At 37.0% G+C, this 20716-nt stretch overlaps 1 protein-coding gene across 4 annotated transcripts in view; it reads left to right on the top strand.

The window, feature by feature from the left end:
• DOCK4 (dedicator of cytokinesis 4) overlaps nt 1-20716 on the top strand; it is a 222853-nt gene that overhangs the window by 87897 nt on the left and 114240 nt on the right. For all 4 annotated transcript variants that reach the window (XM_038154588.1, XM_038154590.1, XM_038154589.1 and 1 more), the window contains exon 8: nt 1481-1632. In XM_038154588.1, coding sequence (XP_038010516.1) covers nt 1481-1632 — 152 coding nt within the window. The remainder of the gene's footprint in view (nt 1-1480; nt 1633-20716) is intronic.

Consider the following 20716-nt stretch of genomic DNA (forward strand, 5'->3'; position numbering starts at 1 on the left):
TTTGATATCAAATTTGTCTGTACACACATGCTTAGCTTAATTGTTATTTGTTAAAAGTTTTGGTTTCTGATATACCTTTAATATTATGTTAATATGAATTTAATCATCAATAAAAGCTTATGGGACTTTTTATCATTAGAGCTTTACCTGGCTTATGAGCCTGTCTAGATAAGCTTTGTGGAAATATAATAATGGTACAATATTGTCACAATTAATCATACTGGGCTCTTGGTACTTTCTAATATATTAATGTAAATAGCAGTTAAATTGCATAAGAAAGCTTTCCTTTGGGTGTAAAAGCCCATCTTGATCTACTAAAACCAGCACTGATATTTCTTATTCTGATTAAATCTCCAGCGAGGTCTAAGAAAACTTGCCAATTCATTTATGTAGGCTTTAGCAGTATTGAAATACTGCAGCTGTTACAGATACACAGTTCTGAGCCTTATGTGCTTAAGACTAAGCTTGTATTTAAGCTGAATTTTATTTATTATAACTTTTGTATTTAAGTACAAGCCCCCCAAAACCATCATTGCTACAATTTTTTGTGGCTCTGAAATAATAATGTATTTTTGTAATAATTTTTAGGATGTATTTTACTTGTATTGTTGACTTGTAGTGTCAAGCCTAATAGTAAATTCTTAGTGCTAGAATCAGTATAACTTTGAGTAATTTCAAAGTAATATGTAATATTATGGAATCCTGTTGAAGCACTAGGTGAAATACAGTGAGGAACCATTAATTGTAAGGAGAAATATACAGAGGAAAAATAACTCAGAAAACTAGTAATGGCACTCATGGACTGTACTTTGAAAAATAAAAACGGGGGGAAAAGATAACCTCAGTATGAAGACTATGTAGCTTAGAAAGATTGCTGTTTAAAATTATTTTTGTTACAATGTAAGAGAGGGATATTACAACTTAATATTGTCCTTCTCTTAATGGGTGACTAAAATGCAGAAGGTATAAACTGTGATGTCAAATCAAGACAATTTATTAGCTTGTATAAAGCAGTTTGCCAGAGATCATAAATTGCGGGGATGATTGCTTTTCCCCAGTTGAAAATACTGGTATTTAGTCTTCTGTAAAAACATTTTTTTATGAGTTTGAATAGTGGAATATCAGATCACTACCGGTTTAAACCAGCTAAAAAATACTGTGGTGTTAAAGCAAAATGCTTTTAAGTGTCTTGACACTTTCAGAGTAAAAAAAACCAAAACTTCTAGAGATTACTGTTTTTCACCTAGATAACTATAATGAAGTGTAACACTAGGAAAGCAAAATCCCTGTGTCTTCTTTCTCAGATGCAAAAGAAAAAAAGAGAAAGGGAAAAATACAAGTTAGTATTAAATTACAAAAAAAATTTCTAAGTTACTAATTTGGAGTAAGAAAGTAGTTCTACATTACATATTTTACCTCTTTTTGTTTTGAGAATTTTGTAATTGACTCAAACTGGTCACTGTTTTTGTGGTATTTTTAGATGGAACATCGCCATCGAAAAAAAGACACACCAGTGCCAGCTAGCAGCCACCATCTTTTTGTTCAGATGAAGAGTTTAATGTGCTCCAATCTGGGAGAGGAACTGGAAGTAATCTTTTCACTCTTTGATAGTAAAGAAAATCGACCCATCAGGTACCATATGATTTCTATTTAAACACTGATTTTACAAAATTTTATAGTAAATACTGTGTATTTTGGTCCAGGTAACAAATTCCACATTTAGAAACAAGGGCAAGGTGTTATTGTTTCATGAGAATATCTTGCTTCCTTCTGAAATTTAGTTGTTACGTCTAATGATTTGTAGTGTCATTTAAGGTTTACAAAAATGTGTACATCTGTCTTGTTTATTTATTTAAACTTTCAGTTGTTTTTTTGTATAGAAGTATATATACATGTATGCATACAGAATGCTAATTTTTAATATCCCTATTTTCATCTCTCCTAGTCAGTGCACATTTAAAACTTCGAACTTTTGCTTTCTCTGTGATACTTATAAGAGGAATTCACCTTGGTGCATGAGATTGGAGGGCTGCCCTTAGCCAGTGACCTAAGCATATTTTTTATAAAAGTAGCCTTTGCTTCTATGAGAAAGTGCTGGCTCTTCAGTGAAACTGTCAAAATCAATCTGTCCTAGAGTTTAAATTCTGTGAGAGACCTGATAACCTTTGATTTTTAAAATATTCAGTAGCCACATCTATTTTCAGAATTCTGGCTGAGAGAGAGAACTTGGGAGTGACTAGTAGTGAAGCCACTGTGCATTTGATAAATATGAGCACAGGAGGAGAGTGCAGTTGGTGCAAGAGCCCAGTGAGTTCCGTTTGAGGAATGCGCCAGGAAGTCTGAAGCATTAAATGGCTGTGCAGTGGTGATGGGTGTGGTGGGTTGACCCTGGCCTCCAGCCAGCCACAGCCACCCTGTCACTCCCCTCCTCATCTGGACAGGGGACAGAAAATAGAACAAAAGGCTCACAGGTCAAGATAAGGACAGGGAGAAATCACTCACCAATTACCGTCACAAATAAAACAGACTTGACATGGGGAAAATTAATTTATTACCAATCGTATCATAGTAGGATTATGAGAAATAAACCCAAACCTTCAAACATCTTCCATCCCACTTCTCCCTTCTTCCTGTGCTCAGCTTCATTCCTGATTTTCTCTCCTACATCCACCCTGGCAGTACAGAGGACTAAAAATTGGAGCTGTGGTCAGTTGGTCACTCATTCTCTGCCACTCCCTCCTCCTCCTCACACTCTTCCTCTGCTCCAGCCTGGGGGCCCTCCCACAGGAGGCAATTTTCCATGAATTTCTCCAGCCTGAATCCTTTCCACAGCTGTTATCTTAAATATGACAATAGGAGTTTGTGGAAGAATGTGGAAGTTGGGCTGAATTTGACAAAATTATGTCTGTGCTTTGCAGTGCAGGCAAAATAAGTAACCAGTACTTTAAAGGAAGAGTATATTGAGTACATTAATTTTTACAGTTAGTGAGATCATGTATACACAGCTAGTGTTAACAGTGTTGGCTGTTAAATACTGACATTTCATTATGGCCTGCACTTCAGACAGTTGTCACGAAAATTCAGTTTCCTGTAGTTTCTGAGAATTAAAGTGCATCAGGACATGTTGTTTGTGTTCACTCCAATGAATGCCACAGCAGGTGATAGATTTACGAGAGAGCTGCAGACCTTGACAGAAAACAATTTGGGGTGATATGGATTGCTGAAAACAAGGTTAAGGCAGTGGTGGTGGTGTGAAAGCAAATGGATTTGGTTTCATGTTACATGAAAGCACAAATTCTAGAGTTGTTTCTCGCGTGCTTGCTGTGATCTGACCTTTAGCTATTGATTCCTGACTCCAGTGTCTGTTTTCAGCTGCTGTGAACTTCCTCATCCCATTACTGGCAATTCTTGAAGAAATGTGTTGTTACAAATCCAAACTGCCTTCTAGGGTATGGGGGAAATGACAGGATAAGCTTTGTGAAGGTAGTTTGCACCATCTGCAATTCAAACAAACATACCATACTGTAACAAAAAAACCCCAACAAACACAACAAAAAACCCTCCCAAGAAACAAACAAACTTCTCAACATCCTGGAAAAGCTAAACCTAAGGGAGCTTTCACAAGAACAAATTAAATGCATAGTAAATCTGTATCCCAGAATGAACTCTGGAATGCAGAGTTGTCCAAGATGGATCCTTATCTGGTCTGTCTGGACTGGATGTGGAAGTGACTTAAGTGGTTTATTACAGACTTAAACCAAAGCTGGCTGGTTGTGGTGCACAACAGTGTGGTACAATGTATATTTTTTATTCAATACAAATGGGTGGGATATTTCAGAGTTCTTTAGGCCCTTGCTGATGCACGCTTGATATGGACACTCTCCCTCAGAAGGATGATGATGAGGAGGAGGTAGAGTCCCCAGCCCCCACATTTCACGCCCTGCAGTGATGCCAAAGCCCATGGGCAGCAGGGGAGTTGAGGAGCTTGGATATGCAGACTCTTGTGCTCATTTCTAGCAACAGTGCTGGTCAAAAGCTGTGTGTACTGTAGTACAGATCCTTACACCTTAGGATGTAGGACCTCACACTCTGAAGCCAGTTGTGTCATCTGTCCATTGATTTCCCAAGTCATTGTTTTTGGTCCTGTGGAATAATGTAATGAGAAGAACCAATGAAACTTGTTACTAGCACAGGTAAAGATAGAAGTATATGAATATAAATGACTTAAAATGTATTTCTCTAAACCATTGCTTATGTTGTTAGAATTTTTTGGACTTTATTTCTTTGGACTTTGCTGCTTTATATGTTGAATTTGGCAAGCACTGTGTGTCTACCAAGCTTTCCTAGGTGGGTAATCCTGTTTATTTTAACGAGACTGTTAAAATGCATAATAGAGTGTTCATTGTCTAGCTCATACAAATTGATATAAAACAAGTCAGCTCTGTAGCATAGCTTCTTCTCAGGTGGGCCTGCAGTTGTAACATCTCTCTATATCAATATATCGGTCTCTAATAAATCTATTTTATTTTTTCTAATCTCAGGTATATGCAATTAAAATAGCAGCTTTAAAAGATGGTTGGAGGACTAGAAGCAACATTGTCTGTTTATTTCTTTAATTGATTGAATATCTTTTTCCCCAGCTTTTTTTTTTTGTTGTTTTTATGTTATCAGTATCATACATTCAACTGTTTGAACAGCAGTATTTGTTCAAATATCACAGTAAACAGAATAGCAATTGTAGATACTGAGGTGAGGAAAGTCTGTCTAAAAAGGAATAGTATTTCCAGTCCAGACTAGTGCAAGAAAAGTCCATGCTTTCCTGTGGAAAAGTCGATGCATTGGAAAGTAAGGTAAAAGGAATGTAATTCATAACATAGGGAATGTATGGTTAGATAGCTGAGCTTTGTATTATAGTGCAAGAATAGGGTTTTCACTAGCCCATTTTAAACTACAGTTTTCTTGTGCAATAATAAGAAATTATCAGACTTAGGAAAATATCCACTGAGCAATGAAAGATAGTGGAACTTTCTCTTGTTGCACAGTTATAGGTTCTCCCTGAAAAAAAGCATTCTGTAACGACTGAGGCAAACCGAGGTATGAGGAGAGAGGACAGTGTGTTAACAGTTCTTGCATTGGCTTAGTGGGACCAGGATTGAGTGTCTAATAAGGAAATATAGTATCATTGCATGCTAAGAACAGATTAAAAGAATACAGATATATAAAGTAGAAAAAAGACTAGATATCAAATTGAAAGCTATGCGCCTGAATGCCAGCACAAAACTTCTCTCTAATTCTTGTGACCCACATGTTTTGCCACTCACATTTAGTAAGTGTTTTTGGCAGAAGTGGATTCTAACATGATGCAATGTAGGTACTGTTTGTCTTTGTAGAGACAAGCAGATGAGGAAAAGTAGAACAGTAGTCATTTTAATTGCTTTTACACTTTATAAAATATATTAATGTAGATTGCTGTGGCTTAAGAGACAGTTCAGATTCTTTGGCAGATAGGATAAGTTTGAATATTCAAAGGCAGAGAGAGAAATTGGTCTTTTTTCTCTTAGAGAAAAAACCATACCTACTGATATAAATCTATTCTTCACCTACACTGCACTCTTGTTCCTCTTTATTTAAATATAAATTTTGGAGAATCCCCAAAGTGCTTTATATTTAAATTCAGAATTTGCTCCTCTTCATCATCTTTTGTTTCTCTGAGTAGTTGTGCCTCACTAGACATGAATTAGTCCTGAAATTAAGTACAAGTATGTCTTCAGGTGGATGGCAGGGGGAGGAGCAGACCACCAGCATCACCTCTGGAATCTGTGTAGATGGATGTATCTTTCTGCAGTCACAAGTAAGATGCCAATATTAAGACATAGACCAATGCTTTCCTTTTTGTCTGATTTCAGAAGGTTTCATGATGAATCAGTGGACTTCAGGATTGGAATCCAGATCCAAAGACATCTAAACTTAAGATCTTTGTGTGAATTGCAAGTCCAGTAACTAGTTGCTAGTTAAAGTCAGCAAAACCTAGAAAGCAATTCAGCTGGTGAATGTCTGCATCTTCTTTAGGGCATTTTGGATAGCTCCTTAGGATCCATAGATGGGATTGATTAAGGAGCTGCTCAGTGTACCCTGAAGTCATTTTGATCTGAATCTATCCTGTTTCTTTTTTGTTTTCTGCTTCACTACTTTAGAACTCAGTAAAATTTGAGGCTTCAAGTTCAGAAAGAGTTGATATTGAAATCATATAGGATATAAATTCTCAATATTAGTTCTCTGAGTTTTTGACATCCACCCTTAAGCGTGAAATCTATAGGAAAAAAACACTCTGAATTTGCTCTTAAATATTTGCTAAGGATTTAGGGTAGTCAGATCAAAATTACCTGATAAATAGATAAATGTACAAATTTACTGGTTTTCACTATGTGTTGATTTTTTTTTTTAGTTTAAATAGAGCAGATATGTTGTGGTAGGCAATGTATTGGTTAAGGAATATTCTCCTAATTAAACATAAACATTGGTGCTCTCATTGTGGGACCTACCAGTGCATTTTTAGGATAGCACCTTTTAAAATAAGTAAAGAGATGGAAACTAAAGCCATAAAATCATTTAACAATTATTCTGGTTTTGATAATGTATCTTAGTATTCCTGTAGTGTTTTGAATAGGACATCGTTAGATGATTTTTAAGGTGTGCTGCAACCCAAACCATTTTATGATTCTACGAATAAAAGAAAAATTAAGTATATTTATAGCTAGACTACTCTCAAATATTTTTTTTGTCTTTAACAGCATGTATAAATGCTCATAATTTTTCCGACATATACTAAGAATTAGATAATAGGTTTTTCATGAGATGTGAAAAACTGATTTTGAAAGGCATTAGTAACTTCCCCAGAGCAGAAATCTGGTATCAGATAGTGACAGAAAAAAATCAGTGATGCTTCAAGATTTTTTTGTTTTCACACTTTCTAACTAAAGATTTCTCTGGATTGGTAAGGGCTGTTATGCCTCGCTTACACCTAACTTAGTGAGATCAGCACCCACTTTGGGCAATAGGAATGGTTTTCTACCAACTTCACTAATCTAGAGGTAAATACTCTTTTGGGATAATTTTCCATTTGTTTGGGACAGGATGAGATTGTACTTTCCTCCAGAATGTTCTTTTGTTGTTGGAAATTGCTGTTAAAAATAACTGTTTCAAAATATGTTGGCATCCACAATAATGGCAGTCCTGTTGTATTAAGTTAGGGGTAATAATAAAATACAGGCTTATCTGTGACTTTATTGTTGCTGTTAATAAGCAATAATAATAAATATTATTTTCCAGACTGTGCCTATATAAAAATAATTGTCTAATATGTGCCTTCCCACTCTAAAAGGCTTTTTCTGAATGTGAATATTCTACTTCCAAGGAAGCACAAAAACTGTCAGTATTTAAGTCAAGTAGTTAAATCTGAGTCATGATAGGCTTATTCTTATTAAGGCTACAGTTGTAAGTCATTCATTTTCTACTTAATTGGTGCATGCTAATTTCACTTGCTCTGTATGCATATGTATATATCCATATTTTCTGACTAAACTAGCTGCTAGGAATAATTTTTGCTATCGCCTAAATTAACAATAAACAGCTGAAGTCAGCCCCTGATTGTTCCTGGAGTTTTCCCTGGTGTTTTTGCATTGTGTTCCATTTGTCTCCCCTTCCTTCTGCTTTGCAGTTTCCTTTCCTAGAACAGTAATAGCCCCTGAGTGGGGTAGAGCAAGTGTGAGTGGCAGTGCTTTAACATGATACAGCCATATGGCTTGTTCCAGTACAATTCTTTGGTTTATGTGCTCTTATGTCTTCTAACCGTATGTTTATGTTCCTCTTTTATTTCTGTTAAGGTCAGAAGCCCAGTTTGTGTGTTCCTTGGGTATTTTTGGTTCTTTAAGAAAATAAAATACTATAATGATGACACTTAAATTTTAGAACTAATTTCACTAGTATAGAATCCGAAAGGATGCCTTTTAGCATATGCAGTTGTAGAGAGGTGCTGTTACTGTAGCTGGAAAATGAAAGAGGTCCATGGTCACAACTCATGAGATTTGTTTGTCTTTTAGTTCAATCCTATTTTTCTGGCCGCTGCTGAGCTTTTACTGTCTACTTGGAGTTGTTCCTAAAGTGTATGAGCTCGAACACACTCTATCTCGATCTGTACTGGTATTTCACGTTGTTAAAGAAATGTTTTTATAAAATCTGTTCTGGAATCTGGCATGTTGCACAAATGTTTGAGAAAAGCAAAATCAGAAGGACTTACCAATTTGGTAAAGAGCCTTGAAGATTTGTTTCTATAAAATATAATTTTGTTGTCAGCAAATCAAGAGTTTGAAAGTCTAAGACTGCTGTTTACTTATGCAAGTAGTCCCAGCCAGCAGGAGTGGATTTGTAGAGCAGCAGCTCATGCTAGACCCAATGTTCATGTGTAAATGCTTTAAGGCTTTCACTGCGTGCTAAATCTGTGGCTGTGTGGACTGAGTGGCAGCAGCATATGTTCTAGTCTGGATTCATAGCTCTGGCTTGTGAATCAAAATGTGGAGATGATCAGAAGATTGTCTTCAAAAGTACCTAATTCAACTTGATCATGTAGATCATAAAATAGTCCATGTAAGATGGATATTACAGGATCATAGTTTGGATGGGAGAAAGTTCTGTAAAAAGAGTAACTCAGCTGTGCTTTGGGACATAATTGTTTCTACTACAATCACATTGCAAAAACAATTTCAGAGTTCAAAGGGATTATAGAACCCTGAGTGCAATTGATTTAATGTGGGAAACAGTAGGTAAGAGGCCCTTGTTACAGATCCAAACGAAATCTGGAAAGGTGTGTTTGCAACATTTCAGCACACTGCAGCAATCCTGTGTTCTGATGTTCTTTACTAGCTGCTTTATAAATCAGTTGTAATGGGTGGGGTTTTTTTGTAGTGTGTGAAGTTTTAGAAGTTCTTCTATTCCTTGGAATATGAAGGTGATTATATAGAGTCTCAGCATTTAGAGTGTGAGTGTGGTGATGATTGTTAGCTTTGAGGATATCTTTTTCTCTTACCCAAACAGAAGTTAGTGACACAAACTTTTCTTTCAGCAGTGAGATCACACTTAAAAAGCCAATGATAAGTACTTCATGGGGTTACACAGTTACAAATTTTGCATTGGCACTTTTTCAGAGAAATCAAAGATGATGATGGCAGTCTGTGCTTTCTGTTTACATGTACAAATATCAGCTACTCAATACAGCATTTTTTTCAACAGTGATGACCTTAGTATAGCCAGGGGGCATATTTACACTGGAGCTCTAAGAACACCAATCATTTAATCAAAAATATATTGGTTTTTTTTTCCTATCAGATCCTGGAAAGATCACACTTATTAGATTTAATAGAATCAGTTTAACAAGTGGCAAGGGACAAAATAAGAGCTTAGCTGTTTTCTAGGCAATGTACATTATTCACTGAGGCTATTAACTTTTTTTGTTGCTATATGAATATTCTGCTTCTATTAAAAAAAAAAAAAAAACAAAGCAAAAAAGTCCAAGGAAAACATTTGCCAGATGACTGTGTTCAAAAAATCAAGTTATCCCCATGTCCTCTGAAATTCCTACCTTTCCAGTGTAGATGCCATAAGACTGTATTAATATATGTAGCACATTACCATCTAGCGATCTCGCCTGGTTTTTTTTTTTCAGGAGAATTTTGAAAATACCAGCAACACTGGGTAGTGTATTACAAAAAAGGGAATGGAGGGTGTTAAGGCTGCTGCCTACATTTGTTCAGTTCAGACTGGGGCCCCTGTTCTTGGCATTGATGAGTGTGTATAAAAATGTTGCATTGTCTCCTGCTCAGAGTCCCATTGGCTTTGCATTTGTGTAGAGTTTGTGCCTCTATCTTATGCCAACATATTGCTGCAAAAATTCTTAAATCTGTAAAATGACCCATAGTTCTTGTGTAGCCTTCTAAACCATTTTCCTTTTCTCTAAGTAGCAGTGCTAGTAGTGGGAAAATTTCAAGGCAGCACTTCAGTAAGATGGAGCCTGTTGAGATTTTCTTTCATTGACACAGACACATTTTGTGTCTGTGTCAATATGATATGAACATCTTATCAGAAATGATTGATGCCTCTGGCCCCATCTGTGTGGGGAGCAGAGATAAGTTGGCATGCTAATCCTCCTTTTACTATCACCTTGAACAACCTTGTTTGTAACTATCATATTGCCCTCAAATGAGAAGAGATTCTTAAACAGCACAAAGAGAATAGGCTGTTTATCCAAGGCCAGTGAAAGCAAACTGCAATTTTTGTAAGCTTTTGATTATATCCTTAATGATTGTGTAAACTCCAGACCATACCAAAGGATAAGATTAACCTTCCTTTGTTGTACTCTCAATGTCACCTTTTAGCGGCATTCACATCAGCAATCTTTTTATTTCTTTCTTATTTCAGTTTTGTTATTCATTTAATTCAGTGAAATCAGTTGCCAAAAGCTGAAATCCACATTAATTAGTCAAAATATTCACTACTACTTGGTGTTTTAGTTTTTAAAACAACATAACACTACTGTTTTTAAAACAACATAACACTGCTGTTTTTTCAACAGTTTTTGAAAAAACATACTGTCAATTTTTCCCGCTTATTCTACAACAATGTTAAAAGGATTTTGGTATAGTAAGAGAATGTTTAAAGACATATTTTGCAACCTCCATCAGCATCTTCAAACCAGAGAACTGCTCATCTCAAAGAACCGTACTTTTAGCCATCACTCCAAGTAAAGTTTACTCAACTCACCCTTACTGTTAACAACAGCAAGGAAGGGCTTGGATTCCTCTAGAATCAAGCTAATAATACATTTTCTCTACCCTGAAGGTTCACTACTGACAACCCAAGATGTCTTTTTTCTAATATATCCCTATGGTCTCTCTTGTATTGGAGCTCAAAGACTCATATTATTTTAAGCACAGAAATGAGTTACACTTGACTTTCAATATCTAGTTTACTTAGAAGCAGTACTCCAGACATCAGCACTCTAAATGCAGGAGACTCAAATAAATTCTTCGTTGCTTCCAAGTCATGTTGAGCTCTAGACCATAAAGGAGATGGAGATTATATTTCTGAAGCTGTAGCCTTGCAACTTCAGTGCAAGTTGATAAAAAGGTGCAGTACTTTCAACCTTGACCCTCTGGCTCACAAGAAACATGTCACATGTTGTTGTGAGGGATAGTTCATTAATTATAGTCATTTGGAACTTCTGGGGAAGCAAGCAAGTGGCATAATGTTGCATCATGACAGTTACTAACTTTCAGAGGTGGAAGATGGAAGAGACTGTAAAAAATCATATTTCCATGAAGACCCAAGTGACCTTGCTGTCTGTCTGGGCTGCCTGTATGTGGTACTTACACATAAGCACAAAATCATGGAATGGTTGAGCTGATAAGAAAGTCCAGAAATCATCTGGTCTAACTACTCTAGAGCAGGTTCCCCAGAATCTTGTCCAGATGGCTCTTGAATATCTCCAAGGATGGAGATTTACAATCTCCCTGGGCAACCTGTGCCAGTGCTCAGACACCTCTGTCAGTAAAGAATTTGTTCCCTGGTGCTTAGTGGGAACCTCCTGTGCTTCAGTTTATGTCCATTGTCTCACTGGGAACGACTGAAATTTGCTTGACTGTCTTCTTTGCACCTTTTCTCCAGATATATTCCAATTTATTAATAAGATCCCCTCTGAGCTTTCCCTTCTCCAAGCTAAACAGTCCCAGCTGTAGAGCATTCTATCCAGTCCCTTAATCATGTCCAAGTGTGATATAACCAGTGCTGAGTAGAGAGGAAAAGGATCACTTCCCTTATCCTGCTGGCAATGCTCTGTCTAATGCATCCCAGGATATCATTGGCCTCCTGTACTGCAAGGGCACATTTCTAGTTTATGTTTGACTTGGTGTCTATCAGATGCCCAGGTCTACAATGTGTGAGTCTGTTATTACTTTCCATCTTCTTTTCTTACTCTTGTTTCTTTATTTTATTCTGACATGAGAGATGAAAACAAATTAGGTTTGGAAAATAATTCTGAGGACATTTTAAATCCAGATTTGGAAATAATTTCAAATGGTGCAATGTATCTCAAGTACAAAAGCTGGAGAGAGATGGTGAAAATAATTTTATATATGAGCATACGTGCATACACATTAGTTGGTATTAAGATTTTCTGCTTTGCATATGGTTTCTTTTTCTATATTTGATTGTTTGATATTTAAGTCCTGCGTAGATGCAGCACCATGTTGCGTCTCTGAATGTCATGGAAATTCAGGGCTCTATTAATAAATAACCCTGCATAAAGACAGGGGTTTGTTTCTAACATTATCTATGAGAATTAGTATCATTCTGGGGGGAAAAAAAGTGTATGTGGTATTTTTTTGTTTAAAGATGTGTTTTAACTGTGCCTCAGACGTAATGACCTGGTACCAATAGCACAGAATTTCTGGGAGGTGTGAGCAATGACTAAAGGCAGAGGTCAGACTGGACTTTGTTGTACTTTTTCAGCAATGTGAATTATTTATATTAGGAGCACAATCCAGGTGCTCCCTAGAATTTTTAATCTATTGTTAGGTGATAACCTACTCCACCTATTTCCCATAAAATACTATTTTTAGTGTGTTTAACCTTCACCTCACTGATACTGTTCCTTGGAAATTATTGCTCAGATACCTCCACATTATCCATGGATGCTTTTTGTCTTGAGGTACTCTTGAATCCTGACTTTTTCCATGCAGATGTGCCTGCTAAGCAGTGCAGGGATTTAAGATAAAGGAGCTAGAAACTGTTCTGATAAAGGGAACAACCCATGGGAACCTGAGCCATGAATTAGCTCAGGGCTACTTTTCTGTTACAGTATTTCCACAAAAGCATGATTGCACTCATAGTGGATCACAGCTTAGGGTAGTTCAGTGTTGTTTTCAATTTCCTGTGCTGTGTTCACAAAAATATCTAATCTTGCACAGTATTAAAACTGTGCTACAGTGAATTACACAAAATCAATGCATGTATCTGTTTTTATATATGTATGTATGCCTCATAGATGCAGGAGAGATGAAGCATCTTGGTTTTTCTGGCTAGCAGACGCTTAAAGGAGTCCTTCATTCTAGTTTAGTCAGTAACTGCCCTGTCACTTTGCTACTCCTTAGAAGCAAAAATTAAACAAAACCAGCCTAGCTTTATTTACGTCCTGTGAATTCAAGAGTTAGTCCTAATTTTAGCAGGAAGGTTGAAACACCTCAAGAAAACGTAAAGGTCACTTTGACAAGAGAGCAGCCACTACTCTTGTAGCAATCTTTTATGCATTTGGAATAAAAATACCTCTTTAGAGGGCTGACTTGGTATATACATTTCTGACTGTGGTTACTATTTTTTTAAATTATGTCATCCTATATATTGATATATGTTTATATACACACAGTATATAAACAGGCTTAATTATTTCATTGCTAGCTCTAAGATACATGCTAATTTTCACATCATTTTGGACAAGAAAATATTAGTACAGCTGTCATTTGGCTTACAAAAAGCACCTTAAAAAAGAAGCCTGAAGTTCCAGAAACTTAAAAAGCTTCCCCTTAAAAAATGTGCATAATTTTTTTCCAATTACTCATTGTGAGCAGTAAGATTCCTATGTGCAGGAATATAGTCAGGTCATATAGAGGCTCTTAGGCTGTTAGCCTTTTCTTGGGAGGAATAGTGCAGCAGTGAAAGTCTTTCTGCTTGGATCCTAAATGTGGAGATATTTTGGAGTGGGAGTTGTCAGTGGAGATCAGCTAAAAGAGTATTTCATGGTCCCAGTCAAACCAGGAAAGTGAAGGATGTGCCTCAATTGAATTCTGCTTCTTTGCTTGAGAATTGAACTTGAACTGCCTGCTGTGGGGTTCCTCCAGAGGCGAGAGCATGGGAGCACCGCCAAGTCAGTCAGTGTGCCCTCTTTAGTACATTGTCATTTGGTTTTTTACATGTTCTACATATTGTTTTACATGTTTACATTTGTTGTTTTACATGTTTTACAAAACAGTTACTTGCTGTAGCTATTATACTGACCTGTAATCTAATCAGCATTCCATAATCAAACACAGGACTTGAGCCTCTTAGGTATCCCATGGGTATTCAAGCTTGCTTGACTTTTCTGTTCTTTCCCTAAGTCTGATTTCAGGTTTCGACCTGAAATCTGTTTTGGATTTAGAAACTCTTCACAGGAATGTACCAGGACTAATGAGAAATTTCAAAATCAGTGCGTTGGTATGTTACAAATATTTCTACAGGTCTGTCCTGTCTCTCCTTTGTACTTATTGATATTTTAACTTTTTTAGTTTTCAGATACCATGCAATCATGGTTTGATTGGAAGGGTATCCAGAAGATTATCTAGTTCCATCCTCCCTGCCATGGGCAGGGATACCAATATCAGTAGCAAATATATATGCTATTTCTCCCTCAGAATTGACTAATTCTACTCATAGCTCAGTTTTACATATTCATCAACAACAAGAGTATAAACAGATAGGAGTCATCTAGTGGGAAGAAGGTGTCTGAAAGCATGTTTGACACAACTGTGTCCTCCGGCCTAATGTTTGGCTTTATGGTAGTTTCTGTAAGAAGATATTTTCTACAGATTAAGATTAGCCTTCATTGCTGGGTATTTTGGTTTTAGACAATTTAAGGAGGTGTACACTCTAAAATGAGTTAACTCCCCTGAGTTTCAACCAATCCCTTTCCACCAATAAGGAAGAAATGTGAGTAGGGATCAGTGAAAAAATGACAGTTTACTAACAAGTGGAACAGCAACAGGCAAAAAAAAAACAACCAGTAAATAATCACTAGTTACCAAATTGCTGAATCTCAGGAAGGGGGAATAATGGGGGAATGAACCCAAATTGGCAGGGTATCACCCTCTCCTGAGATGGTGGCCCCCACCAGTGACAATGTAGGGACACAAAGGTAAAATGCCATCTGAGGCTTTCCGAGATGGTGCCCAGCACAGGAATGCAATGATAGTTTGGGTTACCCACAGCACCAGGAGATCAAAACACTTCATCCTGCTTTGTAAGAGGTTCTAGTAGTTTCAGTAATACATCTGTTTTGTGCTGGTTTTGGCTGAAGTGGTGTTCATTGTCATTACAGTAGCTGGCATGGGGCTGTGCTTCGGATTGGTTCTGAGGACAGTGCTGGTAGCACAGGGATGTTTTACTATTCTCAACAGAATTTATACAGGGTTAGTCCTTTTCTGCTCCTCACCCTGCCAGTGAGGAGGCTGGGGGTGCACAAGGAGTTGGAAAGGGATACAATCAGGACAGCTGACCCCAACTGCCCCAACGCCAGGGATGGGTATCTCACACCATTGGACATCATGCTCAGTATAGAATGCTGGAGCAAGGAGAGAAGGAAAGGCAGGGGAGTAATGGCATTCATCTTCCTAACTCACTGTTACCTCTCATGGAGCCCTGTTTTTCTGGGAATGGCTGGACACTTGCCGGCTCATGGGAAGTGGTGAATGTCTGTGTGGCTTCTTCTTTGTGTAGACTCCCTTTACATTAACCCACAAGCTTTCTGACTTTTACCCTTCTGATTCTCTCCCCCACCCCACTGTGGGAGAGTGGGCTGGTGACTGAGCTACCAACTGGGGTTAAACCACAGCACTTTTACAAATCATTTATTTTGTCTGACTTTTTGCAATGCTTTATTATTAATGAGACAGTTTTGACGAATTGCCCTTTAAATACTGGCCATTCTTGAATTGCAAGAGAACTAACATTTTCATTCAGGCTAGTTCAAGTATTTTTTGAGGAATTGATGCTTCTTTGGCCTGATGGCTTAGACTGTCCTATTCAGCCTGTGTGTGGGAGCTGCTGGATGTGATTTTACAACAAGTTGCATTTGTGAATAAGTAAAATGAGGTAGATATGAGGAATGAGCTCCTAAAAAAAAAAGGGCACAATTGTAGTCTAGCAAGAAAATGCTTCTGAGAATGTTTGGGTTTGTATTTTAGGGTAGACAGAGCTTCATTTAATTTTACCTTTCATAAGCCCTCCCAGGAATGAGGGTGTGTTAGAAATTAGTTGTATTTCATGATGTAGTTCAGTTCCTCTCACAAAGAGCCATTTTCAGTGAAACAAATCCACCCTCTTATCCACTGTTTAAAGATTCTTCCTCAAATATCTTCTACTTGCTGTAGTTGGACTAAGGGTGCTAGCTTATATAGATCTTTGATCTGAGCTTGTATAGATGAACACGTTTTTAAAGTAGACAAACCAACCCAAGAGGAACCTGTGGTATCAATTATGCTGCTCATATGCCTTTACAAATAACCTTCTTACTGATTCTATTGTAAAAATTGAAAACTGACAGGAGAAATAACTGGTTTTAAATGTGATGGTGAAAACACTGGAAGAGGTGACCTGTCATGTGGCTGGTGGGGCTTACACAACATTCAGAAATAAATGCAGTGTTGGAGTAGGAGTATGTGAACCAGACATGACATGTATGCACCAGATTTAGGTGACTGTGGGCTATATTGAAGTGTGTGTATGTATATATGTGTGTATATATATATATATATATATATATATATAGTTGGTTTACAGATCATCTCATGAGAGCCATATTGCAGTCACACTGGCTACCAGCAAAAGGCATGTTAGGATTGACACAAAATACAGGCTTGCTGCTTGTAAACCTCCAAGGTTTAGGAGGCCAGGGGATGTTGGAGGAAGGGGAATTTTCTTAAATGCTATTGTTTCCCTTCACTCTACCAACTTCTCCTGCTCCCTTCAGGTTTAATCTTTGGGGGAAGATACTGCAAATCTGCTTGTATCCATGCTGTTAGCTCAGTCATTGACTAGGATAATAATCAAGACTGTAATTCAGCTTAAAGGATCTGTAGGTCTGTGTGCTGGTAATGCTGTGATGCAAAATGTTTATCCCTGGTAGCAGACTAAGATCAGTGAAGGCTTCAGCTTCTGGTCTATGTTTTTTCTTTAGTTGTAAATACATGCTGATAGATTCCTAAAAACAGTATTCTCTTTTTAAACTGTCATCTTCCTCTGGCTCTTGGTACGTCATGAAAAGTAATTTAAAATTAATGCTTTCTAGCTCTTTTAAGAAATGTATGATGCCATCTTTCATTTAAAATACAGGTGAAAATATCTAAAATAATATGGGTTATGTTCATAAAATCTGTAATAAAAACTGCTTTCTCTAGGCTATCTTCAGTTAATAAAGAGGTAAAAGAGGATGAGAGCAGGAGCTTGATTTAGCTATGTAAATCTGTTTTGCTTTTCCTCCAATCCCCTTTTCTGCTTTTTTTTTCCTTGTTGACTGTACAGCTAACCTAGGGAAATTTGGCTCCACTGCATAAATCTATGAACACTCTTTGAATGCTTTTTTTCTTCTTCCCTCATGTTGTCAGCATGGCTAGGGGACAGAAAGATAAGCTTCGATGTGCCATAATGAGATTGTTTTGTGGTTTTTTGTTAGTATTTTTGCTTTGATCTTTATCTGAAATTGGCTGACATTTTTATAGTACTCATTCTTCCTTTTCTGTCCCCCTTTGCTTATTGCCTTGTATTTTACAGTTAGAAAATTGGGACTGTTTTTTAAGTACATAACAGATGCAATCCAGGACCTGACTTACTGTGAATCAGCTAGTACTGTTAAGTCATGTTGGCACATTATCATTCAGTTATTCTCTGGTTAAAGATATACTTGAAGGCTTTTATGATCCTTCAGTAACTTATGATGTGTTGTTCAACACTCCTCTGTATTCCACCACTAAGTGTGAGGGTAACATTTTGTGTCTGATCTGGGTTTTACGAAACCACTGAGCCTTCAGCTGTAAATGAAGTCAATTCAGATTCAGGTTCCTACTGAACATCCATTGACAGTGTTCTGGAATGTAATAAACTTGAGGTGGTGAATTATGTGGCAGAATTCTCTTATTGCTCCTCATTGTTTGCTTTGGAAATCACTGTAACCTATTTTCAAGTAGAGAGCATTTATAAAGATGTCTGAAAGTGGAGCTGTACTGAGAATTATGACTATTAGATGTCATAGTTTTGCCACAAGAATATGCCATGTGGTATAAATCTGGCCAGATTTTTTTTTTTTTTTGATAGTGTGTTTATAAATCATAGAGCAAGCAATCTGTCTAGACTGGTACCATGTGACTGGTAATATTTTCCTGCTAATACTAAGGAAATAGGGGTCACATATGAAAATAGAACAGTTTTTAACCATGTTCCTTTAAAATGCATCTGTTAAGCCTGCAGATTTGGAACATGTTGTTACTCTGCTAATGCATGAGAAGTTACAGTACAAAAATCCCTTGTTGACCTTCTTAAATTAATCTCTCCAGCATTAGTTATTTCCTTATTTTCAGTAGGAAGCCAGCTGAGTTTAAATGTGTACGACGTGTTTAAGTGGCGAGATTGGTGCTCATGAAAAGTTTGTTGTAGTCTAAACTAAAATCAAGTTGTCTTAACACAAAGAAGAGGTATTTCTGCTTTGTGGTACTGCTGTGTATATTTGCTGTATCTATGTACGTGTAGCTGACTGCTGAGAAGACTGCTGTGCAGTAAGATACTAGCTCTAGGTTTAACCCTCTGAGATTTTTACTGCTGTTTGAAGCCAAACTTTCAGATCTTGGGAAGTCTGTCTTTATTTTGTTTTATGAAGGCTATTTACTTTCCCTAACACTTTTTCCAACCTGCTGGTCTCTACAGAAATCCTTTGAAATGGTATATAAATGCCCATGCTCTATGTATGTAGATATAACAATGCCATTTTGGTCTTGTAATCTCACAAGTCCAACTGCTTGCATTTGCTCCCTGGAAATGTTCAAAGATAACCATTTTAGTCTGAGGTGTAACTGGTTCTGTCATGTTTCTAGTGAAAAAAAAGGCTATCATAAAGCACCAAGCAAGGATAAAGATTTTTTTTGTTGTTGTTATTGTTTTTGGTTTGCTTTTTTCATTGCCACTGAGTCCTGTGCTTCAGTGAAAGAAAATTTCAAATGCAGATGAGGAAAGTAGATCTGCATAGCCATTACATATCTGTTGCAATCAGTATATTTCTTTGTGGCATCACAGAAGTCTTTGGCTTTTAGTTGTGTTGTGAATCGTAATCTCATGATCTGTGAGTTTAAGCAGAGCTTGAAAATTTCATATTGTAGTGGACAGTGAATAGGAAGCCTTCAAAAGATATGCCTTTGTTTGTGTGGAATATAAACTTAATTAAATACAGAATACACTTCCAATTTCCCAGTTAACAGGTAAACTATGAAGATATCTTATGAATGGTATTTTTCTTTGAACCAACATATCTAGCATTTGTATTAAAGACAAAAACATAGTGAGATGTGATGTGTATGTATGTAGGTATTGCTTTCAAATTGTTATACAGACTGAAGATAATGTGGTGAAGTTCAGAATCATCTTTACTGGCCAAATTTTTATTGACACATACCAAGTGCACAGAAGCTCTGTTACTTCTGGAACAGACTTTTTCATTTGTATCCAGTTTGGAGAGGTGCCACACATAATGTGGTCCTAAAACTTTAGCTACTTTGGTAATATAATAAATATAATATAAAATAATTCTTATTCAATGTACAGTAATTTTGTGTGAGACCTATAAACAAAGCTCTGCACTTTTTTTTACTGTATTTTCCAATATTGCAAATTAGCTCAATTCTAAATGAAAAGGCATAATTATTTTGAAACCAGTTGTAAATCAAACAGCAAAATACCAGCTTGTTTCTCTGTAAAAATACACTTACATAAACAGTCTTTAAAACTCAATTTTATTGTTCTTATGGAGACCTAAGCTGCAGAAGTTTGCTGTATCATAAAAAGTGAATGAGAAAAATAAAATAGCATTTTGTTGAAGAAATAACATTTTCATGTACTTTGACATGTGAGCTCCACTCTACTGTTACTTAGGTTCTGCCTTTTATGGTCTCTGATAAAAAAGCTGTACAGCTGAAGATTGCATGATTTTTTTCAAAGAATCTCATTAAGAAAGTCTTAAATATTTAGTTGTTCAGCCTGGAAAGCTGGCACATAAAAGCATAGAGCTTTCTCCAGAAATAGCTCTCAAGAAGTGTGCTCTAGAGTGTTACAGCATCCTGGGTTCTGTCAACAAGAATGCAGCCAGTTCCTTATGGGAAGTGATCGTCCCCTGCTCAGCACTGGTCACACCATGCCAGTTTTGGGTCCTTCAAGACCAATATCAATGAGCCAAAGTGAGTTCAGCAGATTGCCTCACATTGTTTGTGGACAGGTGCTCCTGCACTGGGAGGTCAGGTTGAATCAGTGGAGCTTGCTCAGACTGGAGAAGAAGCAGTTTTGAGGGGAGCTAAATCACATAATAATCACAGATGCGTAGAATGTTTTGGGTCAGAAGGGACCTTTAAAGTCATCTAATTCAGCCCCTCTGCAACGAGCTGAGGCATGGTCACAGAGTCATTAAGGTTGGAAAAGTCCTCCGGGATCATAGAGTCTTGGAGTCTTGCTGGTCAGAACCCTGTCCAACATGACTGAGTATTTCCATGGTGGGGCATCTATTGCCTCACTGAAAAACTTGTACCAGTGTTTTACCACTGCCATTGTAAAAAAATTCTTTCTTATTTCTAGTCTGAATCAATCGTCTTTTAGTTTATAGTCA

The sequence above is a fragment of the Motacilla alba genome, chromosome 1A, assembly GCF_015832195.1.
Source record: "Motacilla alba alba isolate MOTALB_02 chromosome 1A, Motacilla_alba_V1.0_pri, whole genome shotgun sequence".
Classification (NCBI taxonomy): Eukaryota; Metazoa; Chordata; class Aves; order Passeriformes; family Motacillidae; genus Motacilla; species Motacilla alba.